This window comes from Cebidichthys violaceus, unplaced genomic scaffold (assembly GCF_023349555.1).
Source record: "Cebidichthys violaceus isolate CVI_PGR_0920_01 unplaced genomic scaffold, fCebVio1.0.p SCAF_52, whole genome shotgun sequence".
NCBI lineage: Eukaryota > Metazoa > Chordata > Actinopteri > Perciformes > Stichaeidae > Cebidichthys > Cebidichthys violaceus.
Genome location: NW_027176728.1, coordinates 1,330,433 through 1,355,836, shown reverse-complemented (window position 1 = coordinate 1,355,836; position 25,404 = coordinate 1,330,433). Strand labels below are relative to the sequence as shown.

Here is a 25,404-nt window from a genome sequence, read left to right as displayed (position 1 = left end):
TCTGAACCAGATATTTTGGGGGGGCCTTGATGAAATTGACCTTGGACGTCTTAGTCGTAGTTTTTGAATGGATAGAAACATATCATTCTTTCTACATAGTCAAAAATGTCAAAATGTAACACGTTTTTCCCACAAAGACAGACAGTTATTATTTATTATTTCTTGGGTATTATCAATCTAATCTTCACTTGTTTGTTGGAAGTGTTTGCCTTTTCATCTAGCTTCATCTTAATGCTGGTTGCCAGATCAGTGCAAGGTGTGGGTGGATCCTGCTTGTCTGTGGCAGGTCAGATATTCATTTTTGAATATTTTACAATATTGACTTGAATACACAAAAACAACAGATACATTTGGCTGAAGGTTTTAATTAGGACTTTAGTGTTCATGTTCAAAAAGATTTGAAAAGAAAAAAATCAATCCCATTAATTATCCCACTAATGATATTATTAATATTGGTTGTATTTCTTTTGTTTTTCAGGAATGGTTATGCTGGCTGATGAGTACAAAGACAACAAGGAGAGAGGGCGTGCAATGGGTATATCGTTCACTGGATTGACTTTAGGATTGATAGGTATGTAGAGCATCCGATTGCGCACTCAAAAATAAAGAGCTTTTGGGTTAAAGCATTAAATCTGCTTGATTATACATGCACATTTGATGTCTGTAGATATCTGTAGATACATGAAAAAAAGTTACTTATTTTTAACTCAACACTTACAGTTTCTGTTTCAAAGTAGAATCTCTCGTAGAAGAAGTAGATTATTTCTGTTGAAGATTCCCTTCAATTGTAAACCCAAGGCTTTTATTCTGAAATATTTGATGTACATGTCATGTACATGCATTTGATTATTGTTTATTCAAGTGTAACACTATTGCACATGCAGTTACATAACTGTAAAAATATATTTAAGTACATTTCTGTTGTTATATCATAAATCCTTTTAATTTAGGGTTAAGAAACCCACATTACTCTATCAAAGATCAAACTTTAAAGAAAATAACGAAGACAAATATCATCAAGCACAAGTTATTACATTCACTTTGTTCAAAGCTATTTTTGTCACCTCTCTGCATCACTAATGTCCTCCCCGTCGTTGTCCCATTCATGCAGCTACATCCAAGAGCTCCTCACTGACATTCAAGTCTGCCTTCAGCCTCTTATAAACATTGATAGATGTGCTGTATCCGTGTTGTCTGTGCTTTCATCAACAGCTAATGAAAAAGACAAGTAACTGCTCGTCTCTTCGGCTAGCTGTGTTGTCAGATTGCCTGCTAGTTCCTGAACTTGGTCTGCGATGGTGTTTCTTCACAAACTGATATTTTTAAAAGTCTGTATCTTGTCGGAGCACACCTGCTCACATACCTTTTAGCATGCACTGCTTAAAAAATGCATCCATTTACCCATAGATTTTATCTGTTGTAAAGCCAAGTTTAAAGTAGTCTTCAATGTACTCACAATCCATTTCTATGTCAAATGTAGGGTAACCTAAGCCAAAGAACTGCGACTGTTGTGTTTAAGTATCTTATAATTTTGACTTTATATCTCATAATGTCAACTTTCTATCTCATAATTAGGACTTTCTATCTAATAATTTCGACTTTCTATCTCATAATTAGGACCTTATATCTCATAATTTTGACTTTGTATCTCATAATTTCGACTTTCTATCTCGTAATTTCGACCATGGGGATATTTTTACTATCAAATCTAACTTAATTGTTTTTTTGTTTGTTTTTTTTGCTGCCGGATCCGCGGGCCACATAAAATCCAGCCCGTGGGCCTTGAGTTTCACACCTGTGGCTAAAGGCTTCAGAAATTAGATGCCACACTTCTTGCGGTGGGCTACAGAAACGTGCTTGCATGCCTCATCAAGGTCCACGGCAGCACCAACTGTCTGTGGAGGACGTTGTGCTCGAGTAGCAGCACGGAGCATGGAAGGGTGTGGAGTCAAATCCCTGTTGACTATCAGCATGGGCATTGGAATCCAGAAAATTGAGAAACAAGTTGTGAATTTCCAATTTTCTCCAAAACTCAAAAATAATTGCACTTCTGAACATTTTAGTGTAACTTTGCCCCCAGGTCTGAGCCTGAGTCAACCCACTGCATAATGTTTTAAAAAACACAAAAAAGTTGGAAAGGGGTTGAGACATGAAAACACGCCTACTTCCACTTCTGACAGCCAGAGATTATTAGCAGGTAGCTACAGTAAATTGGAAATAGCAAAATAGCATGGGGCACTGAATTTGATGGATTTACTGTTTATCAGACTACAAATGAGACAAAAATATCTCCCTCTCGGTCCCTTCGCCTCACTCCCCTCACTGGAATTTGTTACACCCGCCTCCTGAGCCGCAACAAAGGAGGGAGACGCACACCAGACCTGCAGTAACAATCTCAAATTTATTTAAAACAAGTCAAAAGAACAACGCAACAACAGATTGGTAGGGACTGAAAGAGACACTGGCGTCTAGGCAGGCGGGGTTAAATGCTGTAGGAACACAGGCCCAATTAGGGTGATGGCACCTCAGCTCCACCCAGCCAAGGACCTACACCACCAGCTTCTACCAGGGCAGCGGGACAAAGGCCACACTGAGGCTGTCACACCTTGCAAATGCATGGCTCTGTAAAGCCTTTTGAGATGACATACTGTGATTTGAGGATCTAGTTAGCTGCAATATCATTGAAGCCTGTCAGATAAGGTTGTTGATAGTTTAGCTACAATTGACAGAAGGCTAAATTATTAGCAACATTTTCTCTTCCTTTACTGAAACCAATACTGTCAGACTCTCTTTTTGATAAGTTTGCCTTCCTTTTTGGGGCTGTTTAGCAGTGCCACTGCTGGAATAGCAAATCTTCTGCAAATTCCGCCATTGAAAAAGGAACGCTCGCTCCCTGAAATAACTTGTGATTGGCCAAAGAGGAGGTGCAAGGAGGTCTAGTTTACCCTACGACCACTTTAATTACAATATGCTGAACAAGAGTCCAGACTATCTTTTTACATTGGTTGCACTGATGAACCAGCAGGTAATTTGCTAAAAGCCCCAAAAAATGACAACCTTTCCTATGTCTGCAGAATGACAGATTTTCATTATTTTCTTCTACCTCAGGTTGAAACACCATAACATTTGAAACACTTTTTAGGGGATCTGTACAATCGAATGATGCGTTGCGGAAATGAGGCAGTGTTTTTCAATAAACCTCACATCCAGGATCTTGGTACTAAACAAATGTAAAGTAACATGCGAGTAACTTGAAATGGCATCTATCCAATCATATATTACCACATATTGAACATATATTGACAAAATTAAAGAGATCTGTATGAAAAAACATGTACAAACCAGAGAGTTGTAAACATTTTGGATTGGAAATATTAATAAAATTCTACTCCAGTAAATGACATTTTATATTTCAATGTAAATATACTGTATATTGTTATATCGTGAATGTTGGGAAAATCACAAGGTACTTCATCCCATTGATGCAATAATAATAATAAAATATATTATTGACAGCATTGATTGGCAGCATGCCCACAACGTTCTAAAACACCCAATGCATGCTGGGATAGGCTACAGCTCAGACATACGGAGCTCAGACATACGGAGCATTTACCAGCATAGCAGTCTGAATCATAGACACCTATTCATGCCCCGTCGCTCAGAGGTCCTGGCGGCCGTTCGACCCGGTCACGGCTGTTTTCTGTCCTGGCCCCACAGTGGTGGAATGAACTTCCCACTGACGTCAGGACAGCAGAGTCGCTGCCCATCTTTCGGCGCAGGCTGAAAACCCACCTCTTCAGGAAGTGCTACCCTGAGCCTTCCACTTAGCACTTATTGTATTCATACTAGCTTGTTGCACTTATTGTATTCGTATTACTTATAGCACTAACTGTTTTTCTTGTTTCTGCACTGTACTTTGGCTCTGAGTTATGCTCTGCTTCATGCTCTTAGATGCTTGTTTGGAAAAGGAAATGTACTTATGACTTCTGGTGACTAGTAGTTCTTTTGATTACCAATGTTGAATGCACTTATTGTAAGTCGCTTTGGATAAAAGCGTCTGCTAAATGACTGTAATGTAAAAAATGTAATGTAAATGCTTTTACTCCATTGTTTAACTTTTTCATTGTAATTATCAATAATTTCTTTCATATGCTGAAGCGGGGGCTCCATTCGGCAGTGTGATGTATCAGTTTGTTGGCAAAATGGCTCCATTCCTGGTCCTGGCTGTCATTGCTGTGTTGGCTGGAGGTACTGTGGAATGGTGTACATAAGATGAAACATTTAATCCTCCTCAAAGAGAGTGAAACAGTTACATGTGGTGTTGTTTGTACATCAGATTGTCCTGTCTCCCTATCCACACAGGTTTACATGCCCTCATCTTTAAACCATCGCGTGCGCAAGCAGAGGTACAGTGACATATTGATTCAAAGAAATACCACACCTGTGTTTAGAAAATTCAAACATTGACCTCTGGAAAGGTCTGTGTACAACTTCTCAGTTAAATGCTACCTTTTCACACCTTTTTAAAACATGTTCTACCAACTGTCAACTATCAACGGTTGGATTGAAAAACTGAAAATTAATAGTTTCTATTGGCAACCCAATTAAACTTGAACCATAGAAACTTGGCACAATTATTCATAAGAAGGCAAAACAAAGGCCAAAGTAAAATAACTGGTGAATAAATAAACATTTTATTATAAAAGATTCTGATGAGCCTTGATAATGTAGTAGAAGTACCAGTAAGTTGCTCATTTCATTTTCATTTAATTTTAATTGGTCTTAAAAGCTATTAACTACAACGTTTATCATTAGAACTGTTGCTTCTCTAAAAAGATGTTTTATGTTTCTATACAGATGGAAAAAGGGACTCCACTGCTGACTCTCCTGAAGGATCCGTACATTCTCATTGCTGCTGGTATTTTCAATTATAGAAATGGCCAATGGTTTACTAATAAAGCACAGTTTTTATGTCAACCAAGCCCCAAGGAAGAGCGCCAAGCATCGAAGCTGATTTTACATACATCCGTCACGTGATGCCATTGGGCCCAAAAAGACTTCTTCCCATAGACTTGCATTGGGAAATAGACATCTTTAACGAAGCAGATCATTTTTTTGAGGTAAATCAACTTCACAGTTCCATCACATGAATAGCCCATATTTAAATCATTAGGTCCTAAAAGTCATAAAATGTACTATTAGCCGAATCCAGAGAGTTATTTTCTTTCCTTTGTGAATGTGAAAGAGCTCGAGACTAGACCGAGGGCTGGGAGTATCCAGTTCTTTTTTATACATCCATGATGTCAACTGGTATGTTCTGAGTCCTCCGTGCTCATCTCCGCATCACAGACATGTTTTGATTGTGGCTGGTTTTCCAATACCAAACTCAGCCCTCCACTCCTCCGTAAGTGAGAGAATAGCTTGGTTTTGTCTTAAACTTGTCAGCAGTGTATTCACAACTTGCTTCTCCTGCACTAAAAAAGTTAAGCTAGGCTCGTTAGCTTCCACTTTCTGAGTGACAAAATGGGCCTTCCCTAATGTCTTAAACCACTAATGGTCCATAACCATGTGGGCTGCATATTGGCAGCTCCAGAGGCCAGAAGCTAAGGAGTCATAGGAGTGTCATAATAAATCTTTAAAAGAATAAGACATTTTGGTAAATTTCTGGAACTTCTTTCTACAATATATACAGTTGTGGTCAAAAGTTTACATACACTTGTAAAGAACATAATGTCATGGCTCTCTTGAGTTTCCAGTTATTTCTACAACTCAGATTTTTCTCTGATAGAGTGATTGGAACAGATACTTCTTTGTCACAAAAAACATTCATGAAGTTTGGTTCTTTCATGACTTTATTATGGGTTAACAGAAAAAGTGACAAAATCTGCTGGGTCAAAAATATACATACAGCAACATGAATTAGCAATTTTGGTGACTTAGAAAGTTGGGTCAATGAAATGAGCTTCATAGCATGGCCTCTTAACTTCTTGTGAGTGATTATGAGTGACTACAGCTGGTGACTTCTCTGAGGCCATTTAAATAGGGCTCATTGGATACAAACGCCCACAAACGCTACAATGGGAAAGTCAAAGGAGCTCAGCATGGATCTGAAAAAGCGAATCATTGACTTGAACAAGTCAGGAAAGTCACTTGGAGCCATTTCAAAGCAGCTGCAGGTCCCAAGAGCAACAGTGCAAACAATTGTTTGTAAGTATAAAGTGCATGGCACTGTTTTGTCACTGCCACGATCAGGAAGAAAACGCAAGCTATCACCTGCTGCTGAGAGAAAATTGGTCAGGAGGGTGAAGAGTCAACCGAGAACCACCAAAAAGCACATCTGCCAAGAATTAGAAGCTGCTGGAACACAGGTGTCAGTGTCCACAGTCAAGCGTGTTTTGCATCTCCATGGACTGAGAGGCTGCCGTGCAAGAAGGAAGCCCTCGCTCCAAAAGCGGCACCTTAAGGCTCGACTGAAGTTTGCTGCTGATCACGTGGACAAAGATAAGACCTTCTGGAGGAAAGTTCTGTGGTCAGACGAAACAAAAATCGAGCTGTTTGGCCACAATGCCCAGCAATATGTTTGGAGGAGAAAAGGTGAGGCCTTTAACCCCAAGAACACCATGCCTACCGTCAAGCACGGTGGTGGTAGTATTATGCTGTGGGGCTGTTTTGCTGCCAATGGAACTGGTGCTTTACAGAGAGTAAATGGGATAATGAAGAAGGAGGATTACCTTCAAATTCTTCAAGATAACCTAAAATCATCAGCCCGAAGGTTGGGTCTTGGGCGCAGTTGGGTGTTCCAACAGGACAATGACCCCAAACACACATCAAAAGTGGTAATAGAATGGCTAAATCAGGCTAGAATTAGGGTTTTAGAATGGCCTTCCCAAAGTCCTGACTTAAATCCCATTGAGAACATGTGGACAATGCTGAAGAAACAAGTCCATGTCAGAAAGCCATCAAATTTAACTGAACTGCACCAATTCTGTCAAGAGGAGTGGTCAAAGATTCAACGAGAAGCTTGCCAGAAGCTTGTGGATGGCTACCAAAAGCGCCTAATTGAAGTGAAAATGGCCAAGGGACATGTAACCAAATATTAGCACTGCTGTATGTATATTTTTGACCCAGCAGATTTGATCACTTTTTCTGTTAACCCATAATAAAGTCATGAAAGAACCAAACTTCATGAATGTTTTTTGTGACAAAGAAGTATCTGTTCCAATCACTCTATCAGAGAAAAATCAGAGTTGTAGAAATAACGGGGAAACTCAAGAGAGCCATGACATTATGTTCTTTACAAGTGTATGTAAACTTTTGACCACAACTGTATTCCCCAAAATTATTCAAAAGCACATTTTTCCAAATAAAGCGCTGTGGTATAACCAGAACATCATTGATGTGTGGAGTGGTTTTGGTAAGATTACACTGTTCAACAGTGATGTTATTTAATGTTTTCCAAAAATTATGCAACATTACGTTTTTCCAAAATAAATGTTAAAAGTTGTTGATCCTGGAAGTTTGAATTGAAGATACTTATTGGAATTTCAGGAGCAGGACCACTCTGGGGTTCTGAGAGGGTTCGCCCTGCCCGGGTGCTACAACAGATTCCCCATCCCACAACTCATTTGAGCTACATGAAGCTCAAGCCTCGCATCTCAATCACGTTTACCTTCAATAAATCTGCTTCTATTTACACTTCTATTTGAAGGTGTGAGGATATTTCCAACTTAACCAAACTTGTGGCTTTGCACATGATGTCTTCCACCATCCTCAAAACGTAGTTTGGACACCTCGTACCTAAGCCACAATTATATTCCTCTTTATAATTCCACATTTACTTTCTTATTTTTTCACAGATTTATTCTTTGTTATGGCTCTCCCATGACTCCATTGCGAATGACGTTATCACGGTTTTGCACACGGCTGCCGACGTTTCTGCAGTCATGGAAAGCGAGGAGTGAGCGAATGGATATTCAGTTGCAATCTAACACCGCTAGATGCCACCAAATCCTGCTGTCCCTTTAAAAAATCTCTCCACACAATACTTCGGTTTAATAACAATAAAAGTAGGCGATGACATACTTGTGTTGCTCTGTGGAATGGTATGAGGGTTGGGAGCATACTAAATGACATAATAATAAATATATTCTATTTGCTCTGCTTTCCAGGAGCCATATGTTTGACAACTCTGGTTATTGCCATAATAGAGGCAGCCCTACCTATCTGGATGATGAAGACCATGTGTGCAAGCAAATGGCAGCTAGGTATTTGCATTGATGCTGCAAAGAGTTTATCAGGGTGTAGCTGAAGCTTTTCCCCAATCATTTAAGATCATTAAAGTCATGTATTAGTCAGTTATTTTCCTGTGAAGACATTTGCTACAAAAACAATCTGTATCTTTGTGTCAGGGACAGTCTTCTTGACAGACAGCATATCCTACCTCATTGCATCCAACATCTTTGGTCACCTGTCGCAAAAATACAATGGAAGGTATGTTGACCTGAGTCTGAAGCTAAGTGACCTGTTTAAGTTTCTTCATGGTTTTGCTCCCAGATATACCTGTAATACTATGTCCTTAATCTCTTCTCACAGTTGGCTGTGTGCTTTTATCGGAATGATCCTGGCAGGAATAACCACCATTTCTGTGAGTTGCATAGATTAAGTAAACGCTTTAGATCAGTGTTTCCCAAACTTTTTTTCTGGGGACCCTATTTAAAAAAATGACAAACCATTCCACTCAATTCACAGTAGGCCTTGTCTATAAACCGTGAGAATAGCAAATTTGTGAGCGTATGAACGTTCTTGACCATTTTTACTGCCATCACCTCATATTACCTTAAATAGGTAAACCAAACATTTCTTTTTTTCCCTCTCATCAGTAAAACAAACAGAATGTACGCTAGCCTTTCATATTAGATTTAATGTTATAAGTAGGCTACAATTATCAGAATAATACAAACATTGAGGCTCCCCAGGTGGCTTAAAGGTGTACTGCAGATATAAAATCTCCTGCCACCCACCAATTGGTCCCGACCCAGTCTTTAGGATTGACTGCTTTAGATTGCAGATCCCAAATGTGAGTACATTTTGATGACATTAAAATACAACCATGGGTACCTACAAGTGAATAAGTACAAGGAACACATTTACATTCTATTAGACTATTTTATAGCTACAGTTATAGAGGTACACCCTTCTTCCCTGGTTTACCCTGATATTTTGCAACAAATATAATGTACCCTGAAATGTACACATTTCATAATTGAAATATTTTCACATTGAAGGTATATATTTTTTTATGCCATTTCAAAAAAATAGAAAACTAATTTAATTGCAATAACAACACAGTTTTCCTATTTTAATAAAGGTACAGAACTCCATAGTAATGAAAGAGGTATCGTTTTTAATAGTATAGTTTATTTCTTATTTCCAAGTCCCTCTACACACAAATGTGTTTCCCCCTTATCACCTAACCTCTCAGTCATATTTGTTATTTTATTTACACTCTGTATACTTGATAATTACATTGTAATTCACAGGCTTTACTATAAACGTGTTTGTATGCATAACAAATAAGACATTGAAACTAGTAAAAAAGTTACCAGATGTGAGTGGAGAATGTTTGAATGTCTGTCTAAGTTCTTGACATCTTTAAATGTCTTTCTTAAAATTTCAGTTTGGATTTTCCAAGAACATCTATCATTTGTTTGTTCTGAATGCAATTGTTGGCTTTTCAGTTGGTAAGTCATGCCTAATATTTGCTTTTTAACTAACTAATTTCTTGTTGGTTGAAATAATGAAAGATTATCTCGTTTCTATCAGGCACAGTGGACTCGTCAATAATGCCTCTCATGGGTAACTTGGTAGATCTGAGATATGTGCCGGTATATGGTACAGTTTATGCTATTGCTGATGTCGCAATCTGCATCGGATACTCCGTGGGTAAGCACAGTTGCCACACAGAATATTTATCGGACTCTGCCGTCTCTGCAAGCTCAGAGATTTAGAGCTTATTTTAAGTAACTTGTGGATTAACGGCCTTTAGAGGTGCTGTTACGTGGAGTTTGTTAGATTTGGACAACAAAGCCAGGCCAGCTGTTTCTCCGTTTCCAGTACTTGTGCTAAGCTAGGCTAACTGTGTGTTGGTGGTAGTTTCGTATTTGCCGTACAGACATGAGAGTTGCATTGATCATCTCATCTCTCATCTTCTCGGCAAGAAAGCAAAACCTTTTTCAAAATGTTAAACTATTGCCTTGATAGAAATTAATAACACTTTACCTTTATAAATATGCCCTTATATTGAGATATATGATCTTAAAACTCAGTCGAAATATGTTTGTAGGTTAGGTCAGCACTGGGCTTTAATAGACCGTTTAATTTGCTCCTAACAACACAGGTTTATACCCACCTTAAACAGTAAACTGCAGCTATGCTAATGCTATGCTAAAGAGCAACAGCCCAACAAGCCTGAAAGTTTGACTCTTTTTCTATCGAGGTGTTGAATATTGTCTCTTCTGTCCAAAGGTCCAGCTATTGCAGGTCCTACAGTGGCATCGATTGGCTTCCCCTGGCTCATGGCCATAATTGGAACAGTAAATATAATCTTCGCTCCGCTCTGCATCTTCCTTGTTAGTCCATCTCGGCAGGAGGAGCATTTAGCGAGAGCTGGGAAGAAAAAAACAACTGATAAACACATTTGTTACAGCCCACTCGCCAGTGAAGAAATATTGGCATTGTACGTTTCTGCAAACCAGTGATAATATATATACACATATTCAATGTGGACGTTATTACATTTGGTCAGAGACGGTGATGTAGTGCAACGAGACAAAGCAAGTGACAGTTTATTGAGCGAACGTATTTGAAAGTTACGTGGTATAATAGCGACTATAACGAGTGAGAAAGTCCACTATGGGGGGTCGAACAAACCCAGGAGACCGTTGTTTGTATCCTGTGTGAAACCAAAACTAAGCGTTCACTTAAGACTAAGCATTGTTGCGCTTACTATTTACAGTAATGCTACAGCTGTTATGTTACATCGTTACCTTATTATTTTAACACAAACCATGATAATTTTTTCTAACCCCAACCAAGCAATTTCGTTACCTAAACCTAATCAAGTGTTTCTCAACGAGGTGGTATTGTGCATCTCTGAAAGCGCGATATGAGGCTGATGAGAAACATATTCATGGTTCAGAAACGTCAACATTCATCGTATCCAAGGTTTGGAGACACATACTGTAAGAGCCATTATATATTATTAACAGTTTTTTGTATTTTATGTTTATTGCAAAAGTATGTGTGTTATGCCCTTTAGAATGTTTACTATACAAAATAGTTAAGGTAATTGGTCATGTTGCAAAATGTGCTTTGATGTATGTTTTTTGCCCTATTAAGATAAAGGATCCTCTATTCTGTCATACTATTGGATCATTTTTGGTTGACTCCTTTAAGTAGGTTTCAGTGTTAGTTAGGCTTTGATGGAGCAGGATGTGGAGCAACAATTTTTCTGACCGCAGATTATAGACTTTTTAGTTATAGCCAGCAGAAGGTCAGTGTTTTGGTACTCCATTTATTACATAAGGATTTTGTTTATTTTTTGTCTACATGGAATAAAACTACTTTTAACTATAAGCTACGAGCCTCATCATTGGACAGCTAACAAGAAAAGTTTAGCCTGCAAGAGCACGTAAGTTGGACATGTTGAATAAAACTCATTTGAACCAGCCACAGAATTGGTCTTGAAAAACAAATCTTTCTTCAACAATATGGCATTGTCGGCAGGATGTCGGCATTTGAGCCCACATCTTCACAGAGACCCGGCTCCATCGCTCATCCCGGATCAAGCTCTGCTTGACCGGCGGACAGCAGGACGGAGCGCGGGACTCCGGTGGGACAAGAGGAGGTGGACTCTGTGTTTACATCATGATGCTCGGTGCTCAAACACAGTCAAACATGATCGACAATGATTTTCCTCCTGTTTGAACTTTTGTGAAGATGTCGGCCACATAATCTTCCCAGAGAATTGTTTTTGTTGCTGCTGTTTACGTTCCTTATGATGCAATTAAAAAAAATGCACTACAGGAATTTATTATTGTTTTTATTTTGTTTGTCACGTGTTTGTTGTGTTACAAATGGGCTCCATCTGCATTTCATTGTGCATCCCTGTGTTGCATAACGACAATAAATGATCCTTGAATCCTTGAACTACAACCGGTGACGTCCCTTGTGACAGGATCACTAATCCTGCGGCTCCTTGATATTATGCACATAAGTAAAGAGAGTCATGGTGACATCTGCTTCAATTGATAAGAGCCAGTCTCCCTTAACATGCTATTCTCCCTCATCAAAAGACAAAACACAGGATAAGTCTATCTCTACAAAGTCTCGTCACAGCCTGACAAGCATGCAGGCCGAACAATGGCCCGGACTACTCAATTGAGTAAATAAGAATCGATCACGCCACGTCCCCCATCCGCATCGCAGGCCAAGAAGCCGGTCACCTGAGGAAGACATCACCATCACCTTCTAAGTCTTAACCACCGAACCCGACTACCGGCACCTTTCTTGTCTTCCTTCGGAAGGATGCATATTACTCTGCCATGCGTCCGCCCAAGAGCAGCCCAAAAACGTTGATTGCTTACCCGAAGCACTCTGCCGGATCTTGACAAATGTATCGTCTTCGTATCGTATCGGAAGGGATTGGACGAGTAATCTGGACTCTGTTGGACAACAGAAGCATGCAAAGATTAGTTGTTTCCTCCCAGATGGTGAGATTATATCCTTAGATGAGGTTCAAGATTGCTGCTCCGATGCTGGAATTAGAAAAAAAGAATCCCACCCGGTGAGAAATCATTTTGTGATGTAACAGACAATTTAAAGTGGTAAACCGGTATTCTCAGACTCAAGTTTCGTAAGGGTGATGGACAGATGTGTCCTGGTTAAATTGTAGTATTTAAAGAAGAGTTGGTGTGTCCTTTCAAGTTGAACTAAGTCCCCCCTACCAATTACTGATTTAGAACTGTTATTGTTTGCGCAGCTAACAACGCAGCGAGCACCTCAGTAGCGTGCTAAGCTACCAACGAGCACATCTGAGACAGTGATGTAGCCGATCACCTCACTCATTATGTGTGGCTATGGAGGGAGAGGAGGGTAGCAAGCCGAGTTTCTCAAACTGCAAAGCTGTCATACAGAATCCAGTGTGGTAGGAGGTAAAATCATATGTGCAAAGATGACGCCACCTAAGTAACCGCAATAGAAGGCGGATCTCCAGCACCATGGCACCCATTGCGCGGCCCGGGATGGTGTGGCCTAAGAGGTTCCATGTGTTTTCTGTTCTTCTTTGCAGTAATATTTGTGTTTCCTATCATGTTGATGCATGAGAAACCATGGCAACCAAAGAACATACAACCAATTATAGCGACCCAGAACCAAAAGCAGCAGAACCAAAACCAGAAACCATCAGATTAAAGAAACGATTTGTAAAACCTTTTAGCCACACAGTGAATATCATGTAGTATGAATATGCTAAGTTCACAGTCCGGCAACACACCAACTACTAATGTGTGACGTGTTTAAAAACACGACAGCAGCCCATGCTTGTACAGGTAGAACACACATCAGAAGAGTGTGCATTCCCTAGCTTGCTACAACATGGAGTTGCTAACAACTCTCAAAAACAGCTAATGCCTTAACCTTTTCGATTAATGATTGTTGTGGCAATTTATCATGTTGTTTTTTATCGCTTTACCCTGAAGAAAAGCAGAACTCACCGAACCCAAACAACAAATGTATCTCATGGCTGACTAGTGTCATCCTGACCTCACATCTAACCGTCTTCCATGAAAACAGCAGCACACCTACCAAGGCGTGGGCCTTGGTGCCTGAGCGCCATCCGAAAAAAGGAGGACGTCTGCGAGGGGGGGGGCAGACGACATAATGTGCTCCAGTTTGTGTGAAGCATAAATACTCTGTAAAACCTTTGACTTGGTTAGACCTCTGAACCGTCCATGGAGAAAGAGCTCTATCTATTCAGCTGAATTATTCCAAGTGTCTGTTCAACTTATTTCTTAAAGGCATTTGAGAGCTTTCTCATCACGTTTATTTCTCACAGGGAAATTAATAGGTCTGTCTCAGGATTACTACGATAACACTAACTTTTCCGGGTTGCAACATATGGACGCGCATATTGGCCATGGTAAGATGTTTAATCTGTGATGTTAAAATTCATATGTGCCCACAGTTTGGGTTTTTGACTACTGTATTAGCGTGGCATAATATGTAGACAAACAGCTACAAACAAAGACAAAGCTGATTTCTATTGTGATCCAGCCTTACGTAACATTATTTGTTAATTATTTTTATGCTTTTGTCTTTTCCTGCTAGTCATCCCAGCACCAGTAACTATGAAGAGATCAGTTGTGCATGTTTTGTCCCCTGAGAACTGTGGCATTGACATTTTAGACAATGGAAGGACCATCAGAGACTTCCTAGACAGTAAAATAAAAGAGCGTGGTTCAGCGGTGAGTATCAGAGACATCATGTCACTTAAATTTTCTTAACTATGAATCTCTGTGTAATTGTGTCCATGCATTGTGTGATAGTTGAGCTTTCTTGAGATGTGTCACTTTCTAAATATAATGTTGACTTTTCTCTATTCGTTCAGGACAATGAAGAGCCATTCTATGTGGCAAATCTGGATAGTATATTTGAAAGGCACCTCAGGTGGCGCACAAACTTACCTCGAGTCAAGCCTTTTTATGCAGTGAAGTGCAACAGCGATGCATCAGTTTTGAGGATGATGAGTGCTCTGGACACAGGTTTCGACTGTGCTAGCAAGGTACCGATGAAGTATTTCAAAGAGAATCCAGCTCTGTGTTTTCTTTGCTGTGGAGAAGCAGTTTGCTCATTTGAAACACACTTTGGTCGATCACAGGGCGAGATCCAGCTGATGCTGTCCCTCGGAGTGACACCTGACAAAATCATTTACGCACACACAACCAAACCACTGTCACACATCAAATACGCCTGTACTCATGGAGTCAAAATGATGACTTTTGATAGCGAGGAAGAACTCCTAAAAATATCTCTTAGTCACGCCAAAGCCAAGTGAGTGAACGACTGATATTTTTTGCTCCTTTGTTTAGTGTTGATTATTGTTAGCTTACCGATTAATACTTTTGAATCACTTTTTCCAGATTGGTACTCCGCATCGCAGTGGATGACTCTGCATCCAAGATAAAACTCAGTTCAAAGTTTGGTGCCAGAATGGAGTCAGTGGGTAAGCTGCTGGGACGTGCTGGAGAGTAAATTTATTTTATGGGGGAAAAAGCTGAATTAAACATTTACAATACAAATTACAAAATCACATTTTTGATAGCTTGTTTTTGGTAGCTTGAACCCTGGAACTATTGTGTTCCACCGCATTTCTTAATTTAGCCCGAAGGTGGTCCATCTGTTTTTGATGTTCTTATGACTGGTCCAGTACAGTTTTTTTTCATTCCAGTCTTGGCCGTTATCTCGTTGTAGGGCATGCTAATAGCTTGTATCAACATTTGTTGCTTGTTAGCGTTAGCATTAGCATGGGCTACAATCTTTTATAGTCCTCTGTTTTGGTAAATTTTTTTAAGTTAGAACTTTATTCTGTCCAACTGCACATTGTCCCGAAAATAAACGCTCAGTGTTCTGAAGGCCCATTGCTCCAAAGGTACACACCCAACTGCATCGAACATGGCTAATTATTATGTAGATTGACGGCGAAGGCATGACCTGCTCTACTACCTCTGGTTAGCCTACCCTGATATTCTAACCCTAAACCTAACCAACCCAACCAACAAAGACAACGAGTAATCAGAGGAAGAGTACAATGGGTCATGACTTTGATTGCAGGAAAAAAGGATATGGTCACTCTCCATAATAATTAGTTATGTGCTTCTGTTTGTTGCAATAGTCAGTGAGCCTCAGAAACAATGGTCATTTGTTTTTGGGACAACAGCCTTTGGACAAATGGGCTTTTTCGGACTTTTGGGTTTTTCTTAATAATGGGCTGTCTAAACAATGGGCAGTCCCCTAGACCTGGGGTTCTTAACCTTTTTTGACCTCGGGGCCCAACTTTTCAAGTACAAAGTGGCCCGGGGCCCATTCAAATAATAACGGTGTATTGGTTTAACTAATTGATCTCACTCTTGGTTTGATTTGTATTCAATAACTTAATCAAATTCACTTACAGTTTAACAAGCAAAAACCTTGCCAAATAAATGACATGATACAATATGATCATCACAAAGACATTTATTTATGTAAACCTGCATACAACAAGACGCCCAACAGGCTAACAATTCATGGAACAAATCAAGCTAATACAATAATAAATGTAAAGACTCAAGTCGGGCTTATTAACACAAAAATAACTAATAATTAATTTTTACTGCAGAAAAAAAGGAGGGACTCTCAAAAAACTGAGAAAAAAATGGAAATTTTATGAATAAATAATATATAGTAATAAAATAGATAATAAGTTTCAAATGAAATAAACTGTAAATAACATTTAAATCAGAATCAGAATCGTTTATTGCCATGGTATGTTGGACATACAAGGAATTTGACATGACGGGAACATGCATAACATTTAACAATCACAGTGCAAAGTATATAAACGCATTACCGCCACCAAGTGGTGGGAAGCTATATTGTAACTGAGCATCTCATGGATAACAGTAATATCTCTGGTGTCTTCAATTGATTACCTATGCGGTCTCGCACCATGGTTAAGAAACACTGCCCTAGACGGTGTGTACAAACTTGTAAAACCTTTATAAGTCGTGCCTTATTAGACAGTGGTACTGATGTGTTTTTCAGAATTTGTTGGGCCTCCAGATGAGTCTCTTGGATATTGGCGGAGGGTTCTCTGGGAGAGAGGACTGTCAAGTCGCATTTGAAGAGGTAAAAGAAAGAAAATATTCAGTGTTAGTTAGTGTTAATTATGTAAACTATTTTCTCAAAACGTGTCTGTTTTTCCGTCCAATTACATGGCTCGTACTTCAAAGAACCACATGTAGAAACCTTACCTGTGTTGCCTGTAATGCCAGCCATAATGGTTACTGTAGGTCACTTTGTATTAAAGTATCAGATAGAAGGTGAATGGAGGTCAATAGAGGTGTATTACCTGTGAAATATGCTATTAACCCATCATGATTTCCTCTTCTAGTTTTCAGAAGTTATTAACGGAGCACTGGAGGAACTCTTCCCGCCTGACAGTGGGGTGCAGATTATTGCAGAACCAGGCCGCTACTATGTGGATTCAGTCTTCACACTTGCAGCGAACGTCATTGCCAAAAGAGTAATCGCAGATGATATGGATGAACATAACGGTAATATATAGATATATCGCTCTGAATGTTGAGTATTCAGTATTAACACAGAATTCTACAATGTGTGATTGTATTTAAATGTATCTTGATAAAAAACAAAACATGTTTAGGTGACAGCTATCAGATGAGTCTGATGGCACCACATAGCAATACACCACTACATCAAGAAGCATCTTCAGGAGACATCCATGCTAAGCCTCAGAGTGGGTGCAGTGACTTGCAGGGTTATGAATACTCATTTTGTGCAGACCCACAGATACCTGGTTGCATGTGGTGGAAGGACAGAGAAAAGCACCATTGTTATTATATTTTTTCTATTATTTTCAACATCATTGTAAAGTCCTGCATAGTTGACATTTTATTGACATTAATTCTTTTTCTTGTATCTTTTTTTTCAGATGGTAAGGACAACTGCCCTGACAGAACAATGATGTACTACCTTAATGATGGAGTGTATGGCTCCCTGAGTTGCCTTATCAATGATGCTGCCCACACCAAGGTTGAACCATACCTTAACAGGGTAAATATCAACCCCATCACCACATAAGAAAATCAATATTGGACGATTTTTCAAAACACTAGGTTAGGATTTTTATGTCCAATGCCAATGATTTAAAATCCTTGAGTTCCACAGTATCTGAGCAAGATAAACATTGTGGTTGTATAAATAATCTGTGGTTTGGCAAGCAACACACTTTGTTATGGCAAGGGAAAGATTGTGGTTACGGTTGATAGAAAGGCAAACATTAATTGTAGGTCAATGCCAGACCGCAGTCAGGCTGCAACCTCCACATGCTTGTTGTCCACCTAAAGAGGACACTACTTCAGTGCATGCATTAGCACTGAGCACTGGCGTTGGACATAAATCTTGAGTTGTGGAATTGTTCCATACGAACACAATTGCTTGGGATACTTGGTTGTATATTAATGACCCAACCTGATATCATCTTCGTACACAGTAACTAAGAATTGTTTGTTAAAAAAAGATGTGGAAGCAACCTCTGCTTCTGAAAAATGAAGCCAATGTGTCCGAAACTTGCATTATTTCTACTGACCATCAGGGGGCGACTCCTCTGGTTGCCAAAAGAAGTCTAGTTGTATAGAAGTCTATGAAAAAATGACTCTACTTCTCTCTTGATTTATTACCTCAGTAAACATTGTAAACATGAGTTTATGGTCTCAATCTCTAGTTTGAAGTCTTCTTCAATGTTGATGATTGATGTTCATTTCGTAAATTATAGTCCATTTAATAGACCATAAAGCAGGGTATTTTTTAGTGCAGTCTACCTTGTGATTTTCAGGTTGCCACCAGAGCCGTACGCGTCTTCTCTTCGTCACTCCCCCGCAGTCAAAACATGGTCACTTTCGTTCACGAGTTGCAAAGAAAACCAAACTCAAGACCTCAAAACAAACCAATGGGTGATGTCACGAGGACTAGGTACACTTGTCTTTGGTTGAACAACATCTTGAAGGCTGTCATTCACCAATGTGATCTGAGAAAACTGCAAAACGAGATGAGATTTGAAGGAAAAGATAACCAGTGTGATGTGGACTTTATATTTCAATGTTTGTGTTGTACACAGGTTGTTGAGAGCAGTGAGCAGAGATACCGGTCTGTTATCTGGGGTCCAACCTGCGACAGCTTTGACAAAGTAACCGACAGCTGCTGGATTCCTGAGCTGCATGTGGGGGACTGGCTTCTCATTGACAACATGGGTGCTTATTCCATTTGTTTATCCACCGACTTCAACGGCTTTGAAAGAGCACACATTTACCCTGTGGTGACAGCCGAGACATAGCACACCTTAAACCAGTGGTTCTCAACTGGTCTGGCTGCGGGACCCACCATCACCCCTTAATGACAGGCCGCGACCCAAATTTCTCAACAGGTTTATCTTTGAGAGAAGGGTGTTTTTTTTTCAAATGCCGCTGCTGTTTTGACGACTTCGTGCTTTCTTGTTCCAGAACCTCGCTGCACAAAACACACTGAGGTTTTTGCAATCTTGTGTCCTCAATTTAAAAAAATCCATATCTCATGTAATCGGTGTCGTACTTGCATTTCGCTCAATTAGCATATGAAAACAAACTTTGTGGGTGTTCTTCTAAAAGAAAAAAAAAAATCCCCTTCAAAATAAAAGCACAGGATTCTTTTCAGGCAAAAAACGGGACTCACCAGTTGAGAATCACTGCCTTAAACGTTTCTTAAACCTTGTTAGCTCAACCATACTTTGTGTGCGTGCATACGTCGGTACACATGCAAACAGAATCATGTAACTGGCCGTACTGTCACGACTTAAATAAATTCAACATTTTCCAGTTGATGGTAGTAAGTTAGGGTTAGGGGTTAACTGTGAGTGAGCAGGATCTTGTATTTTTTGCAGACCCAGAATAAATTGTTGCAAAGTGGTCATGTCTTAGCCTGGTTTCACCACGTATATTCAGTTATTTTTTTATTTTTTACATAATCTCATTTTTGAATATCCCCAAATTGGAACTGCTGAGGATGGGATGAAGAAGGCACACTTCTTTCAGAGAGAGACATTTTTAAGATCACTTGTGTGTGTGTGGAACGGATGCCAAACTGCAACATTTGTTATCCACTTGTTTCCACGTGCACATATTTCCCACTTATTCTGTGTTTTACTGTGAATTTTAGGAAAATATGGCAACAGCAATCAGAATCTGATTTATTGGCTGAGTGTGTACACACGTTTTTTTCCCCTTGTTGCTCTCCATGTACATACAACGAAATAGACATACAGCTAAAACGAGGACAAGAAGCTGTACATGGAAAAAACAGCATTTTACTTATATAAATACATTAACAAAAAATCTATCCATTTATTATGTTGTAAATTACTTATTGATGATATTAACATATTATGAACAGTGAGTGTTTAAACTATGGTCGAACATACTGATTAAGTGGTTGTTTGGTGTTACAGGGTTATAGATACTATATGACTGATATTTAACCGTTCATCAGAGTAGAGAGCGCAACACAGAGGCCTTCAAAACCTCCACTGGCTCCCCACTGTGAAGAATTTAAAGTTAAAAAGCAATGTTAATGTGTTTAAAACCTTTTAAAAACGAGGCCTATTTGCAGGCCTCAGCTCGAATAAAGATAAGAAATACCTAATTAATTGTATAAAAAAATAAAATAAAATAAAAAAAAAATAAAAAAAATAAAAAAAATTTAATCTATTTTTGAGATGAGAAAAATCATGGAACTATCAGAATACATGTTACTGGTTCACATAAGATAAGGATGGAACACAGCAGAACTTGGAAAACTCAAAAGCTCGATCTTGAAAAACAGCACTTTTAGGGTATTGTTTTTTGGAAAGTATGGGTATCCAAGACTTTTAATATGCTGGGCTCTTAGAACAACTGATATAGGCTCTATATACACAGCTATACATAGATACAGTGAAACATTTATGAAATATAGAGCATTTCAAATTAGAAAACTGATCAAATACTCCAATATTTGAATAAAAAAGTATTTTTAAAATTCAAAAACACTCTATATCACTTCTATGTATCACTCATGATGTTCATTGAATCAATAGACCGAAGATTGGACCTTTTTTGAGTGTTTTAAGCTCTTTCTATGCCCTTTTTAGTTATTTAGTTTAAGGTCAAATCCTGCTTCAGACTCTCTGTTCAGGGCTGTATCTCAGCCCCCCCTTCTCCGATTTTCACCATTGAGACATCCTTCGAACCGTAGGAGCCAATAGAATTGCCTGGAATTGAAAGCTAGATGATTGACAGCACTATTAGCCAATAAAGCTCAAAAAGGTCCAGCTCTGAAATCTGATTTGCTGATCTTCCAACCCTCCCAAGAATCCGAGGAGTGTCGGAGAGACACGAATCGAACGGATTCACACGGAGCACCAGCAGCTGGACAAACATGCGTTGGAAGTACGGAGATATTCCATTTTTTCGCTGAGATTCGACCAAAAGTAAGTACAATATTCGATGAAAGCTGTGTGACTTTTTGTGTTCGAAGCTGAATATCTCTGCGATGGTTTACCGGGGAGAGAAATGGAAACTATGTCCGTAATCTCCGTCAGGCGCTCGTGCTTTTTCATGCTGCATGTTCGTAGGTAGCACGTTGCTAACGGAGTGTAGCAGCCGTTTTCTCCGGTCTATCCCAGTCATATCGAGTATGATTTATGATATTTTGTTATTTGTTTGCTTGGCTGATGGGAGATGTGTTTGTCTCATGTAGAAGTGACCTAGTTCATGTTGTTCCCAGGACGCTGAGGTTTCTGCAGAACTATAACATCACTATATTCGTTCTTCGTGGGTTCTCTGCCAGTTACTTTTAACACAAAACTCTCTAAGTTTTGATGTACTCTGCTTCCAAATGGGGGACCCTCGGGTGTATCTGGTTTAATAATCACTCCTAGTGGTGGATATAATGTTATAACATGTTTGTTTGGAAAAGTGTTAAATCATAAAAGTATAATCATTCTATGTATCAAACTATAAAATACAGTTACTGAATGTTTTGAGGGAAAGAGAGAGACCTTTGAGACAGGCTTTTCAGATCTGAAAACAACTGTATGATAATGTGATGAGTTTGGTGAGCTGACTTCAGGAATGTGGGGTGTTAACAGTGGGGGAAGGAGACGTATTGATCAAACAGAGATGTAGATGAAGACAGCCCTAAGAAAACACGGGGGTCGGGTAAACGCAGTTTTATGAGGAGGAGGACAGGTCGGACCAGAGGACACTGTTCAGACATTATGTGGATCACTTAGACCAATGGAGAGCATTGTCCGAGGACAGGAGGAGACAATCAGACTCCAGCCAATCACAAAGCTGATAATGGACTTTTGAAAGTAAACTACTGACTTTTGGGTATAAAAACATTGTTAGGAGAGATGTTGTTCAGTTCTTGGCGATCCTCTTTACTGTAAACTGGCGTTTGTAGGCCGGTAGGGGGGGAGAGTCTTTGAACTCGGTTTCGCGATTCCTTACTGCCGACAGTGTAATTCAGTTTGTAATTGTCTTTTTAGCATTTGTGAATTATAAATACTTTTTCATTGTAAGCCGGATCCAGCTGATTTTTCTTAACGTGACTTCGTTGCTCAAACAACAACGAAAGAGGTCCGCGGCCTCCTGCGAGCAGAGGTCTCACTCCATTACAATTTGGCGTCCCTGTTTGGGCATTTCTCAGTGGACCTCAGGACACGGACTGGACGAGGCGTTGACCGGCGATACCTTCAGGGCCCAATGGACAAAGAGGAAGGCAGAATTTTTTAATGAATTTGTTAAGTTAGATAGAGAGACTTAGCGAAGGTATCGGGGGTCGGCGCTTCTGACGGCCGGATAAGAGGAGAAGCTGCAGGAGGCCGGTGAAGTATAATAACTTGAAATCTAAAGTGATGAGACCGTATTGAGTGCGGAAACACACTTACAAACTGATTACAAATTTGAGTGTGATGCATGTTTGTAAATACCGTCCAGACACCGAGCTGGACGAGAGAAAATATACCGGGACGTCCGTCAAGAGAACGGAGCTATCACCGAGTAAAGCTATCAGGGCTAAAAGCACCGATTGATTAAACGATTAACAGTGAATTGCGGATAGATTACGCTCAACAGGTGACGATCTCTGAGTAGTCCTATACTGGCGTTCTGTGTTTAACAATGCGGGGGCTTATGTACTGGGTGGGAACGAATTAGTAACAGACGAAATATTGGCTGAGACTAGCGAAGCTAAGCCAACGAGGATTCGCCGTAACTCTGCCCGCAAAAAGGGGGGGGGAGATTCTCGGGTGGTAGTTCGCTGGTTTTGACTTGAGTCTAAGGGGACTGAATTCCGGGGTGGAACAGGGGAAAGTACATTGGGGATTTGTAGTTTAGTATCGTGTTTTCTTTTCAGAGCGAAGTCACGCTAACGAGTCAGGCTATTCTCCACCCGTGATGGGAGAGAATACTGATTGCTGAAGTGTGGTTTGCTGGTGTTGTATTCTCTGAGAGTGTCGCTGTGTTGTTTACATCACGTGGTAAGAGAGAGTATAGTATTATAAATAAGGCTACTGAGTAGCTTAGATAATATAGAGTAGAATACATGGTGATTGAGTAAGACGTGGATGAATTGGTTGTACTGGAGGCTGCAGGCTCTGGTGTCTAACCTTATATATTTAGATAAAAGAGGAGATTATGAGAAATAACTGGTACGTTGGTGAAAAGCCAAGTCCCGGTCTAGTGAAATAAAGAGTGTGTGTGGAGTACTGAGAGAAAGGTGGCTGAGCCCTTTGTTCTGTGAGTGGGCTTCAGGCACATGTTTGTGGCCGGTAAGGTCTTTGTGTTAGCATCGAGATAGCTTGCAGCACATGTTCCCGGCTAGTTTGGCTTTTAGTTGTGTGTTAACTACTGGCTCAGGCTAGTAATTAGCTTAGCCTTTTGTTTTAGCCACGAGACACGTGCTGTGAGCACAGGGTCTTTGAAAAAAACAAAAAACTACAGAAATTCAGGTAGAACTACAAAAGTTCGCCCCCTGCTGTCCCGGAAGCAGAATTGAAATAAAACTACAAAAATAGAATATAGAACTACAAAAGTTTGCCCCCTATAGCCCCGGAATAGTAATTGCATTGAAGTTGCAAAATAGTTGGAAGGAAGTACGTCATCCAGTAAATTACAATAGAGTGATTTCTTATTTTTGAATTTCAATTATCTTGCAACTTTATTATTTTAATCCTATAAACTTAAATTTGACACTTTGGCTTAGTTGCTAAAATTAGTTCTGATTTGACATCTTAACTACCATTGATACATTTAATTGTAATTCAATTTTAATTCAGCAGGTGTTAAATTTAATTGTAATTTCATATTTAACTTCCATTGATGGTTTTGATTTAGCTTCTTCAATTGTTACATTAAAATGAATCCAGCATTTTAATTTAGATTTTGATTGACATAGATTATTGTGATTTGATTCAGTGTTTGAAATTTTCGGATTCTAATCTTGGATTTAGTTTTGATTTTAATTTAGATTTTTGGTTTTACATTTGGATTTCGATTTCGTTTGGTTTTGATTTTTGATTAAAAAGAAAAAAGAGGGGAATTTTAGTTACAGAATTGTTAATATTCACTATAGATTGATTTTCATTAGACATTTCGAAATTTCCATTGTTTTATAAATTTTCATTATTTAGATTTTTTATACAGTCAGAGCAAAAAGTACAGAGAAGTAGAAAGCTAAAGAGAAAGAATAGACATGGAACAGTCCATGTGGAAAGGAATGGAAAAGAATGAAGAAAGATTTGAAGAGAAGGGAAAGCGACAAGTTGGTAGATGGGAAGAGGTATGTTGACGATTACAAGAGGCGAGATAGAGAGGACAAGCATGTAAAGGAGAAGGACAAGGAAAGAGAGAGAGAGAGAAGGAGAAACGAGGAAAGTGGAGAACGAGATCGGATGGAAAAGCACGTAGAGAGAGAGAGAGACGTAGGTAGAGAGAGAGAGAGAGAGAGAGACACAAAGATGAGTATGAAGACAAGAGGAACGACAAAGAAAGACGAGAGAGACACGGAGACAGAAAGCATTCGGAAGTGAAGGATGAGAGAAGACATAAAGAGGATGCCAGAAAGGGGGGTATGGAAGACCCAGAGGTGAAGATGACTGCTACAATTGCAGGCAGAGAGGACATTGGGCAAGAAACTGCCCACGTAGCAGCTAATGAATGCAGTCCAGTGCGCCATTGTGTTGCGTTCCATCCCCACCCAAATATCAGCAGTACCCAGAGGCAGGTCCATCAGGACCATCTGCATCTCCCCTCAAAATCAATAGATGCTCATTCTGTCACTAGGACTATGGGACGATGCTGGCCAACAAAGTCAGTACTGAAGAGATTCAGAAGAATTTCAATTAGGAAAATTAGAATAATTTAGAGCTATAGTTATATTATTTAGATTTTTGGCTGACAACGGAAATAAAACTATCCGTCCAAATTGTAAGGTGCTCTCGATAAAGTTTCACATCTGGGACATGTGATCACAGCAGAGGGTAAAACCCTC

General features: G+C 39.5%; 1 protein-coding gene and 1 pseudogene across 1 annotated transcript; both read left to right on the top strand.

The window, feature by feature from the left end:
• The first annotated feature begins 188 nt into the window (after positions 1 to 188).
• LOC137888187 (synaptic vesicular amine transporter-like) lies at positions 189 to 11,092 on the top strand. The gene is made up of 11 exons (XM_068731518.1): positions 189 to 286; positions 479 to 571; positions 4,162 to 4,251; positions 4,366 to 4,409; positions 4,861 to 4,921; positions 8,172 to 8,267; positions 8,412 to 8,493; positions 8,596 to 8,647; positions 9,680 to 9,743; positions 9,826 to 9,945; positions 10,528 to 11,092. Exons 1-11 carry the CDS (start codon positions 232 to 234, stop codon positions 10,758 to 10,760), a joined length of 990 nt encoding a protein of 329 aa, XP_068587619.1. The 5' UTR covers positions 189 to 231; the 3' UTR covers positions 10,761 to 11,092.
• A 3,316-nt stretch (positions 11,093 to 14,408) lies between these two features.
• Positions 14,409 to 19,231, top strand: LOC137888159 (ornithine decarboxylase-like; annotated as a pseudogene).
• Positions 19,232 to 25,404: the final 6,173 nt, after the last annotated feature.